The sequence below is a fragment of the Mesocricetus auratus genome, unplaced genomic scaffold, assembly GCF_017639785.1.
Source record: "Mesocricetus auratus isolate SY011 unplaced genomic scaffold, BCM_Maur_2.0 Super-Scaffold_100691, whole genome shotgun sequence".
NCBI classification, from domain to species: domain Eukaryota; kingdom Metazoa; phylum Chordata; class Mammalia; order Rodentia; family Cricetidae; genus Mesocricetus; species Mesocricetus auratus.
Window position 1 is genome coordinate 39154411 of NW_024429267.1, and position 12176 is coordinate 39166586.

Consider the following 12176-nt stretch of genomic DNA (forward strand, 5'->3'; position numbering starts at 1 on the left):
TAGCAATATGAAATTAGTAATCATTTTATTCCTGCACTGATTTATCAGAATAATAGTAGTATGTTTTCCCCAGGGTCCATGACCTATCGTTCTTTTAAGTTAGCGGTGTGATTGCCATGAACACGAACCAAGAGATTCGTTAACCTGCGGAGTTTATTGAGAGGGGGAAAGGGGGGGAGGGAGCGGGAGAGTAAGAGAAGAAAAGAGGGCGAAGAGCAAGAGAAGAGAACGTAATTGGGTGGGGGGTCTGTCTCTTAAAGGGGTCCTTTACACCTGCATGCAGACTATCTCTCTTGTAATCCTGGGCTGACCAGAGTACTGCCTGAGTGCATTCTGCCAGGTAACAAGGGCAGGCCTTCATAATGCCTGAGTCCTTACACTATCTATTCAAAGGTTCATGGCCTCATTAATACTGTTGGGTATGGGCTCCATCTCATGGAGAGGCTATTAAGTTGAATTTAAAATTTTAAAAGTGATTGGTTATTTCCATAACCTTCGCAGCACTATTTGCACCAATGGGCACATCTTGCAGGCTGGTTATTGTAGTTCACAGGCTTCAATTAGATTGATGATTATTTTTTTCCTCCTGTAGTATTATAGGGCCTTTTAGCTCTTTGAACACTAATCAGTAGGGGTGAAGTTTCCAGTTGAATATCAGCTATCTTTTTCCATGTTCCACAAGTACGTGATGTCATGAGCAGTTGCCTGTAATGTTTCTAGGGAGGTATCCTTGGGCACAACTCAAAAAGCTGTTACGTGTTGCCAATATTGGGTGTTTTATTTGGTAGCATAAGTTGCCTAGTTGGACTATTGCTCTTCTAATGTTCATCATTATTGAGCTTCCTTTTTTCATAATTTTTTAGTTTCATACATATATGTGTAATGTATTATAGTATAGTATTTGCTACCTGTCATATCTCCCTTTCTCCTGCTACCCCTTCTTCTCAACTAACCTCAGTAATTACAGAGCTGAAGGAAATGAGACTTCTACATTACATAATACTGGTATATCCTTTGGAAGAGATGGTTCCTTATGGGCACCTCTTCTTTCCATGATGGAATGCTGAGTACCCAGTCTTATGAAAATATTGATAGCTAGCTTTGTGTTCATGATTGAAACTGCCCTGTCATTTGTTGGAATGGGCAGTATTTCATGACACTTCTACCCATTCTCTGGCTCTTTCTTCCTCCTCTCTAGGGGAGATTTCATCATATCTGAGTCTTCATATTTTTATATATGGAAATTGAGGGGTTTTTTTCTTTTTACTAATTTTTGGATTTTGTAAACTTACTAAATATGTTGTTGATTCTGGAACAGGAAAGATGACTCAGCAGTTTAGACTATTCTGCTCTTTCAGATGACCTAAGTTCAGTCCCAGCACCTAGTTCAGGTGGCTCTAACCACCTACAACTCCAACTCAGTGAGATCTGACTCATTCTGACCTCTATGGGCCCCTCCATTCATATATTCATATCCCCACACAGACATATAAACATACACACACATAATTTTTTAAATAAATTTTAAGATATATAAAATTTAACATATTTTGAGTTTGTTTTATAATTCATATTTTTCATTTTTTGTTCATTTCTCTTTCATTCTCTGTTCTATTTTAATCTTTTCATAAATCACACCAGAGTTTGTCCATCTTACTATTTCCAAAGATATCATGTCTTTTGGCTCACTTGTCTCATGTTTTTCAGTTATTACTTTTTAATTTTAAAAATTACCTTGTCTATTTACAAAAATTAAGTAGAATAAACAGTAGTTTTATAGATGTTCAGTCTTAAGTATTTTGATTACCTTTTTATGTTTTCCAGTTCTCTTATATTCTATTATTTATATTTTTATTTACCACAAATATGAATTTAAAAAACAACCTTCATTTCTATTTTATCCTTTTATCTGAGATTGTGTTCAGAATTGTGGCCAGTGTTGAGTATGTTTTTAAAAACAGTGGTGATGGAGGACCAGCAAGATAGCAGGTAAAAATGCTTCCTACCAAGCCTGACAACTAGATTTTTATCCCAGAAACTTTCATTGTGAAAGGAGAGAACCAACTCACACAAATTGTCCAGTGAATGTAGTTAATTTTTTACTCTTAGGCTCTTGGGGGCTGGGGGGCTGTCACCACCCAGATCCCAAATAAATCACACCAGAGGCTTGTTCTTTCTTATGAATGCCCAGCCTTAGTTTGGCTTGTTTCTTGCCAGCTTTTTTTTTTTTATTTAAATTACACCATCTATCTTTTGCCTCTGGGCTTTTACCTTTTTCTATTTCTGTATATCTTTCTTTACTTCTTACTCCATACCTGGTTTGTGGCCCCTCACATTTTCCTCTTTCTCTTGCTCCTAGATCTTTCTCTTCCCAGATGTCTCCTATTTATTCTCTCTAGGTGACAGCCCACCTATCCTTTTCCCTGCCTGGCTTGGCCATTCTGCTCTTTATTAGACCAATCAGGTATTTTAGACAGGCAAAATAACACAGTTAAACAAATACAACATAAAAAATGCAATACATACTTGCATCATCATTAAACAAATGCTTCACAGCATAAACAAATGTAACACATTTTTAGTTAATATTCCACATCATATAATCTTCACACATGCTGTGAAATGTACATACATGGTATTCTCCACTCCCACAAAATAAATAAATGAATTTAATAAAATTAAAACAATAATTTTGGAGATATGTCTCTTGCCTAGCATGGACAAGGCCAGCACTCAATCCCTTGGTGAAGAAAAACAATCATTTATTTTATAAATACAGTTATATATCTATATTCACTACTTTGAATTCATTTATAGTACCCAGTATCTATATTATATATTACTGTTTTACTTGTTTTAAAACATTTATTTCATTTTTTTAAATTACATCTATGTAAAGTTATCTGTGTATGTGTGCCTAGAGAAGCCAGAGGTATCAAATATCCTGGAGTTAGAGTTAGAGGTGGTTAATAACCACTCGACATATGTGCTCCAAATTCAAGAGCAGTGCCTGCTCATAACCACTGAGCCTTCTTTCAGCCCTTATTTACCATTTTTAAGAGGAGTGTATTAGGCTCCAGTCACAGATGTTGACTTGCCTTTCATTTATTGTTGCTTGATATGGTACATATAGTATGCTTCAATATCTATATACTATGCGTATTGATATCTTTATGTTTGTGTTTTTTTACCCTTGAATATCATTCTTCCTAATCATTTATGGAAATTTTTTCCTTTTAAAAACTTGTTTTCATGTATTAAGCTAAATTCTTGTTTTCAAACCTTCCAAGACATTGTTTGACTGGAGGGAAAGTCTTCTTTTTACCATACACTTAGAAAATGGGTCACCTAATTTCAAAAATCTCTATAGAATTTTTTCCCTGAATTTTAATTGGAATAGAAAGAACAGAAAATATCAGATATTCTAAAGATATAATTGTGACCGTCTTGCTTGGAGCATTGGTTACATTATTATTTTATGCATTTTTCAGAGATCACTCACTGATCTAGAGATTTGGGATTACAAATATCTCATAGGGGCAATGAATCCTTTGTCTCTTCTGCCTTGTCACAAAGAGCCTGACTTTCAAGTTTTCTATGTTTAATCTACTTACCCTTACAACTTTTTTTAGACAGTGTCTTTTAAAACTATTCAAGCAGGTTCAATTTTAATATCCCATAGATGGCCTATAGGAAATCAAGAACTAATGGATGAAGAAAGAACTCCACACTGCCTTCTAGCCCTCATTTTTTTCTCTGCTTCCATAGACTCCTGTCTTTTTCTTTTAGAACTCTTTATGACCTTGCTGTGCACCAGTTCATAAATATAATCTTAAGATATCTTTTATGACGTTTTCATAGTTTTGTGAGACTTGATGTGTCTTGTTGGCTTCATAAATGTTTCATGACGGGGTTAGGACCACTGCCTACTATTCTAGAAGACCCATTTTCAACGCCTAACACCTATATGGCATCCCACAACTGTTTGTAACTCTAGTTCCAGGAGATCTGACACCATTTTTGAACCTCCATATTCACCAGGTTCTTAGACATACATTCATACAAAGCACCCATACCTATAAAAAGTAAATAAAAATCTATAAAGATTTCATTGTTCTCTAACACTGTTTCATTTTTTTGTTTTCATTTTTTAAAAAATCATGTGTACTGATGCAATTTCACAGTTTCCTAATTTTATCTAGTTTAGTATTTTACTTGATAATGAGTTAAGAATCAAAATCTAGCTTATAGAACGTACATGAAGTGCAGCTTGGCTTTACTTATCTTGACACATAGGATTACTAGTAACCCTTCCTAAATGACAGGTAAAATTACATCTTATATCCCATCATCAAGTAAGTCTATTAAATATTCTTGTACCATCTGTCAATTATGCTGCTTTTTTCTTTTTTCCAAAAAAGTCTTAAACATCCCGACTCAGTCTGGCCTCAAACTCCCTCTTCCTTTCTCAACCTCTGGAGTAGTGGAATTACAACCACAATTCTACATTTGTAGAATGTTTTCCTTTATTTATGAGTTTGTATTTCCCCGCCTATGTGTTACTTATTTTCCCATTAGACTGATAATACACAGTTTGTTTTAGGAGGTTGAGTCTGTTGCTTCTCCTTAAAATGCAGGGGATACAAGTAGGGTGTTTATAAAGTTACTTGTCCTTAGCAGTCCCGAAACCTGACTCAGTTGTAGTCTTTGGCCCTGAAGATATGGAATGGATAAATATGCTAAATTAGTTCTCCTAGGCCTAGTATTCTTTCCAGTGTCTATTGATAATAAGAATCCCTGCTTATGCTATGCCATCTGCCTCACCATAATGGAACAAGCATTGTTGGGGTGGTAGGGAAACTGTATTTAAACATTCTTGTTTGTCTGCAGTTTGACATTTATAGTTTTCAGCCAAGACTACAGTTTATCCTTGGAATTGATTTAACCATAGTACTTTGCTGCCAAGAACATTCTAATTTTTATTTGCTAGATTCCTGAAGATCTTGGGTCCTAGGGCATCTATCTACATTTGTGAATCTATGAAATACACTTGTAACTATTATGTTGCCAGGGTCCTGTGCAGCCTAATAATTACATATGCAGATGTTAAGCTATAATCATATTAATCATTTAAAAATATGTTAATCAGGAAATGGATGTTTCGTTTTGACAACAAACTGCTTAATACACATTTTGACCATTTAAGAAACAGAATTAGCCGAGGGTTGGTGGCGCACGCCTTTAATCTCAGGACTTGGGAGGCAGAGGCAGGCCGATCTTTGTGAGTTCAAGACCAGCCTGGTCTACAAGAGCTACTTCCAGGACAGCCTCTAAAGCCACAGAGAAACCCTGTCTCGAAAAACAAAAAACAGAAACACAGAATTATGAGTAAATGAATGTAATGACAGGAAAATTGTGTTAGTAAAGGAATGGCTGGGACTGGCAAGATGACTCAGCTCATCAAGAGGTTGCCACCAAGCCTGATGGTCTGAATTGAATCCCAGGGACACACACGGTGGAAGAAAAGACCCATCTCTCACAAGTTATCCTTTGACCAAAGGAGGGTGTGATTAGCATATACATGGATAAATAAATTAAAAAATGTAGTATTTAAAGGAATGGCTGTGTTTAGTGGGAAGACTGACATTGTAAGTAGGTTCATACAGTTCTGGGAAGAAACAGTTACCTAGCCTCATGCACATTTAAAAGGCTTGATTAGTTGATCTAGTACATATTCTTGAGGTATTGACTATCATTATTCATGGATACTTAACATGAAAACTGTTGAAATTTTTCTTATGTCTGGATTTTCTGAATTTTATATAGTGAATACATTTACAGTTTGTGGGAAATAATACTTTCAAAGTAAGAAAAAACTAAAATCTGTGTTTTCAGCTTTTATAACTACTTTACAAAAATTAGGGATTGCCTAAATGAAAAGTTTCTGTAGTTCTGATGTTACTTTGTGTTTTCAGTGGAAGTGAAGAAGCTCTTTCCAATGAAGACTGTGAAAATGTTTACCACTTGGTGTATTCAGCACATCGACCTGTAGCTGTGGCAGCTGGAGAGTTCCTTCACAAAAAGTGAGTCAATTATTTTGCAAACAGGTTCCACTTTTGTATGTGTCGTTTTAACTCAGTAGAAGAGTAGTGGAAGAGAATAGTAGTGACTGAACACAGGACTTAAAATGTCCTCTTCAGTGCTTGGACACTCTCATAGCTTTGTAGCCTGTTTCCTGTATGATGGATCATATCTGGGAGAGTGGTAAAACTTGTGTCATATTCCTCTTCTGAAATCTGAAACGTAGTTCTCAGCTGGGTATGGGGTAGACTTACAAAGTTAATGAAGGTTACTTTTCAATATCTCAGCCCATACCTTTGCTATATGTATTATCTAGTCACAAAGTTGTATCTCCTTGCAAATGTCTCCCACCTTTTCATGACTTCTTTTCCATTCTTTCCTTTGGAATCATTAATGTAATGTATTATGTAGTAATTCTGAGAATTGTGTATATTTTACAGTTAATATTATTAAGTTCCTTATGAATATAGCACTTAATTAGAATAAAATTCACTTTTTGATTGTGGATTGTTACATATTATATAATTATATATTGTATAATTATTAGTGGAATAATTTATTTTCACACTGTAAACATTCTTGTTCATGTATATATCTTTTGCTTTGTTTTGGGGTTATTTTTGTTCGGACTTAATTTAGTGATTTTGGTTGCAGGCAAGGGGAAACAAAAGGTTCATTACATATACTAATTTGTGATTATACAGAAGCACGGACAAAATGCACTAGGCAACAGTTGTACATGGATGGTTAACTTTGATAATAATCAGACTTGACATTCCAAACAGTATCTAATTTGGTGTTGCAACAGTATTCTATTCTACTACCACTCATAATGAAAAAAGTTGTTTGCTATGTTGATAATTTAGTCAATAGAAGTTAGCTACTAATACATGTTGATAATGAAAGTGAAAAGGAAGAATTCAGGGTTTTCATTGACTTTGTGGCCTCTCACATATGCCAGACAAGCATTCAGCTACTAAGCTATATCCTAGTCCCCTTAGGCATAGATTTTAAAATAGCAATGGCTTTACCAGTTACTCTGACACCTTTGGCTAATAGAATGAAGGAATTTCCATATTTTCTTGGGTTATTGTATGCCACGGATGTCAAGGGTATATTAGAATCTTCCCTTTCTCAGAATTATTAGTGTAGTTGGCCTCTGTTGTCTACTTACCTTTTCAAAATGTTTTGTGATTTTAGAAAGAATTTACTTCTTCTGTGGCTTTACTAAGAACATCAAGAACTTGGTTTTATATCTATCATATACATATAATTGAGATCATAAGCTATATAACTTGAGTTAGAGAAAAAACATTTATTATATGACTATTTTTACTATATTATATAACTGAGTTTAAAATATTTGCTAGAAATTTTAACTGGAATATTTTACATGAAAATTCAGAATGCATAACCTCAGCTATGTCTTATTTATTTGTGAAAATCAGCCAAATTCCTGTGCAAATTATGAAAACTTTTTCTACTAATGCTTTCAATCTCCTCTTTTAGAAAAATTTACAGCTGGGCAGTGATGGTACACGCCTTTAACTCAACACTCAGAAGTCATAGTCAGGTAGATAGATCTCTGAGTTTAAGGCTAATCTGTCTACAGAGCAAGTTCCAGGATAGCCAGAGCGATTACACAGACCTTCCAATGGGAGAGAATATGTGATGTTTACCTTTCTGGGTCTGGGTCACCTCATTCAATATGATCTATTGTAGTTCTATATTTTTACCTTCAGATTTTATGATTTCATTTTTCTGTATAATTTAATGATATTAGTTTATATATGTACCATACTCTTATTATCCATTTGTCAGTTGGAAGACATTTAGGTTGTTGATTTCCTAGCTTCTGTGAGTAGAACAACAGTGGACATAGCTGAGCAAGTATCTGTGGAGTATGATGTAGAATCCTTTGGACATACACCAAGGAGTAGGATAGCTGGGTCATATGATAGATGTATTTTTAGCCTTTTGAGGATTCTCCACACTGATATCCATAGTTTGCAGTCCCTCTAACAGTGAATGAGTATTTGCCTTTCTCCACATCCTCTTCATCATTTGTTGTCAGTTGTTCTGTTGATATTTATCTTCTGACTGGGGTGAGATGAAATTCAAAATTGCTTTGATTTGCATTTTACATTTCCCTAACTTCTAGGGATGGTGAACTTTTTGGGGGGGCAGATATTTCTTAAATTTTTTTCTTCCTTTTGGAATTCTCTCTACTCAGATCCTAAGCCAATTTTTCAGATGGATTTTTTCTGGTTTTTTTTTAATGGTTCTTTATGTGTTCTGCATATTAATCTTCTGCCTGATGTGTAGCTGGCAAAGATTCACTCCCATTCTGTGAGTTTCCCCATCACCCTGTAGATTTTTCTTTAGCTGTACAAAGGGTTTTTAGTTTTATGAAGTCCCACCGGTAAGTTGTTAACCTAATTTTAGGCCAAATAGAGTCCCCTATTCAGAAAGTCTTTTCCTGTAGGGTACTGCCTATGTTTTCTTCTATTTCAGACTTTCAGGTTTCACATTTAGGTCTTTGATGCATTTGGAGTTAGTTTTTATGCACAGTGATTAAATGAAGTTATTCTAACTTCATTTTTCTGCATATGTGCATCCAGTTTTCACAACACCATTTGTTGAAGATGTTTTCTCTCCTACAGCTTGTGTTTTCGTTATCTTCGTCAAATATTAAATAGCTGAAGTTATACTCCATGTTTGGGTCTTACATTTTGTTCCATTGATCTCTATGTCTGTTTTTATAACAATGCCATAGTGTTTTATTACTATGGCTCTGTAATATATCTAAAAATCTATACTGGTCATCTATCTTTGCTCAGAAATATTTTGACTATCTGAGGTCTTCTGTGGTTTCATAAATTATAGAGCAGGGTTTTTTTTCTATTTCTTGAAGAATGAGATTGGAATTTTGATTGGTATTGCATTGACTCTATAAATAGCTTTTGATAAAATGGTTATTTTCACAATATTAATTCTAATAATCCATGAGTGTGGGATTGCTTCCCATTTTGTAGTGTCTTTATCTCTTTTCAGAGGTTTAAAGTTTTCAATATAGTGGTCTTTTGCTTCCTTTGATTGGTTTATTCTGGATATTTTACTTTCTTTGAGACTATTATAAATGGGTGCATATCTATGATCTCCTTTCCCGAGTGTTTGTTGTTGGGGTATAGAAAACTCTTGATCAATTCAAGTTAACTATATATAATGCCACATTGCTGAATTTATTGTTTCTAGAAGTTCTCTGGTAGAATTTTTGGGATCTCTAATATATAGCAGCATATCCTCTGCAAATAGGGATAGTTCGACCTTTTCCCCTGTTTTATCACTTTAATTCCCTTCTCCTTCCTTATTGCTCCAGCAATAAGTACTTTGAGCACAATTGAAATGGAGTGAGAATAGTAGTAATTTCTGTCCAGTTCCAGACTTTGGTGGGATTGCTTCAACCTTTTCTCCATTTAAGATGATGTTGGGTTTTAGTGTTTTTGTGTTTTGTTTTGAGGTGTGTGTGTGTGTGTGTGTGTGTGTGTCTTATGTTGAAGTATGTTCCCTCTAGTGCTATATTTTCTAGGACTTTACCATGAAGCCAAGTTCATATTTGTCAGACTTTTTCTGCATCTATTGAGATGATCGTGTGATTATGTTTTTAAGTCCATTTATGTGGTTTATTTCATTTATTGATTTGCATGTTAGACCTTCCCTGCATTTATTGAGTGTTTTTGAGTCTATATTTATCAAGAATATTGGCCTGTAGTTTTCTTCTTTTTGTTGTTGTTGTGTCTTTACCTGGTTTTGGTATTAGAGTGTTACTGGTTTCATAGAAGGAATTTGAGAGCCAACCAGCCTGCCTGTCTCCTTTTTTCTCCTCCCTCCTCCCTTCCTTCCTAGCTTAAGAAGAATTGACTAAAATTTCAAAAGTCTGGTAGAATTCTGCTGTGAATCTATCTGGTCTTGTACTTTTGTTAGCTGGGAGGCCCATTGTTAGTATTTCAATCTTCTCATTTGTTATGGGTCTGTTTAGGTTGTTGACTTCTGGTTTGATTTTGATGATTTGGCAGAATCTAGGAATGTATGCATTTCTTTTACATTTTCTAGGCTTATGGAATCTAAGGTTTTTTAAAATAATTTTTATTTAAATTAAAAACGATCTTATAGCCGGGCGGTGGTGGCGCACGCCTTTAATCTCAGCACTCAGGAGGCAGAGGCAGGCGGATCTCTGTGAGTTCGAGGCTGGGCTGGACCAATAGCCTCCAAAACAATACAGAGAAACCCTGTCTCGAAAAACCAAAAAAAAAAAAAATCTTATTTTACATACCAATCTCAGTTTCCTTTCCCTCCCACCGTCCCATTCCCTCCACTAACTCCCCCCATCCTAGTCCCCATTCATTTGGGGAGGGCAGGCCTCCCATGAGGGATCACCAAAGTCTGACACATTATTTGGGGCAGGACCTAGGCCCTCCCCCTTGTATCTAGCGTGAGAGAGTACCCCTCCTTAGGAATGAGCTCCCAAAGCCCATTCATAACATACACTAGGGATAAATATTAGTTCCACTGCCAGAGGCCCCATAGACTGCCCATGCCTCCCAACTGACACCTGTGTTCAGGGGGCCTGGTTTGGTTCTATGTTGGTCCCCTAGCTGACAGACTGGGGTCTGTGAGCTCCCACTTGTTGAGGTCACCTATTTCTGTGGGTTCCCCAGCATGGTCTTGACCCCTTTGTTCATCGCTCCTCCCTCTCTACAACTGGCTTCCAGGAGTTTGGCTCAGTAATTGGTTGTGAATTTCATCTTCTGCTTCTGTCAGCTACTGGATGAAGACTCTATGATGGTATTTAGGGTAGTCATCAATCTCATTTTAGGGGAAGGACATTTAAGGTATCCTCTCCACTATAGCTTAGCTTGTTAGTTGGAGTCATCCTTGTGGATCCCTGGACATTTTTCCCTAGTGCCAGATTTCTCTTTAAACCTATAATGGCTCCCTCTATTAAAGTATTTATTTTCTTGCTCTCCTTCTCTATTCTTCCCTCTACTTGATCTTCCTAATCCCTCATGTTCTCCCCCCTACCCCCTGTGCTCCTTATTTACTCAGGAGATCTTGTCTCTTTCCCCTTCTCCAGGTGACCATGTATGTCTCTCTTAGGGTCTTCCTTGTTTCCCAGCTTCTCTTGGGTTGTTGATTGTAGGCTGGTAATCCTTTGTTTTATGTCTAATGTCCATATATGAGTGAGTTACCTCACTCAAGATGGTTTCTTCTAGTTCCATTCATTTGTCTGAGAATTTCAAGATTTCATTGTCGTCGTCGTCCCCGCCCCCCCCCCCCCCGCTGAGTAGTACTTCATTGTGTAAATATACCACATTTTTTTTATCCACTCTTCAGTTGATGGGTGTCTAGGTTGCTTCCCAGTTCTGGCTATTACAAATAATGCTGCTATGAAGATAGTTGAGCAGATGTCTTTGTGGTATGAATGTGCATCCTTTGGGTATATGTCCAAGAGTGGAATTGATGGATCTTAAAGTAGACTGATTGTCATTTTCCTGAGAAACCACCATACTGATTTTCAAAGTGACTGTATGAGTTTGCACTCCCACTAGCAATGGAGGACTGTTCCCCCTTCTCCACATGGAGTCTACTGTTTTCAAATACTCCCATATAGTAATCTGAACTTCTTTGATGTCTGATCTAATGTTTTCCTGTTAATTTCTGATTCAGTTCATTTGGGTCGTTTCTTTGTTTAGTTGGGCTAAGAGTCTGTCAGTCTTACTTTATCTTATCAAATAACCAACCGTTAGATTCATTGATTCTTTGTGGGGGGGTTCCCCACTTTGTTTGTATTTCATTGATTTCTGTTCTGTTTTTGTTTCTTCTTCTTCTTTTTCATTATTTTTTTTTCTTTTTTGGTTTTTCAAGACAGGGTTCGTTTGTGGCTTTGGAGCCTGTCCTGGAACTAGCTCTTATAGACTAGGCTGGTCTCAAACTCACAGAGATCCCCCTGCCTTTGCCTCCTGAGTGCTGGGATTAAAGCTGTGCACCACCACCACTTGGCTATTTTTTCTTTATATTTATTGCTGTTGACTGGA

The 12176-nt window shown here is 36.3% G+C and overlaps 1 protein-coding gene across 2 annotated transcripts in view; it reads left to right on the forward strand.

The window, feature by feature from the left end:
- Window positions 1–12176, forward strand: part of Stag1 (stromal antigen 1) — a 272956-nt gene that overhangs the window by 184113 nt on the left and 76667 nt on the right. For both annotated transcript variants that reach the window (XM_040740365.1, XM_005072015.4), the window contains exon 13: window positions 5976–6083. In XM_040740365.1, the coding sequence (XP_040596299.1) occupies window positions 5976–6083 (108 nt within the window). The remainder of the gene's footprint in view (window positions 1–5975; window positions 6084–12176) is intronic.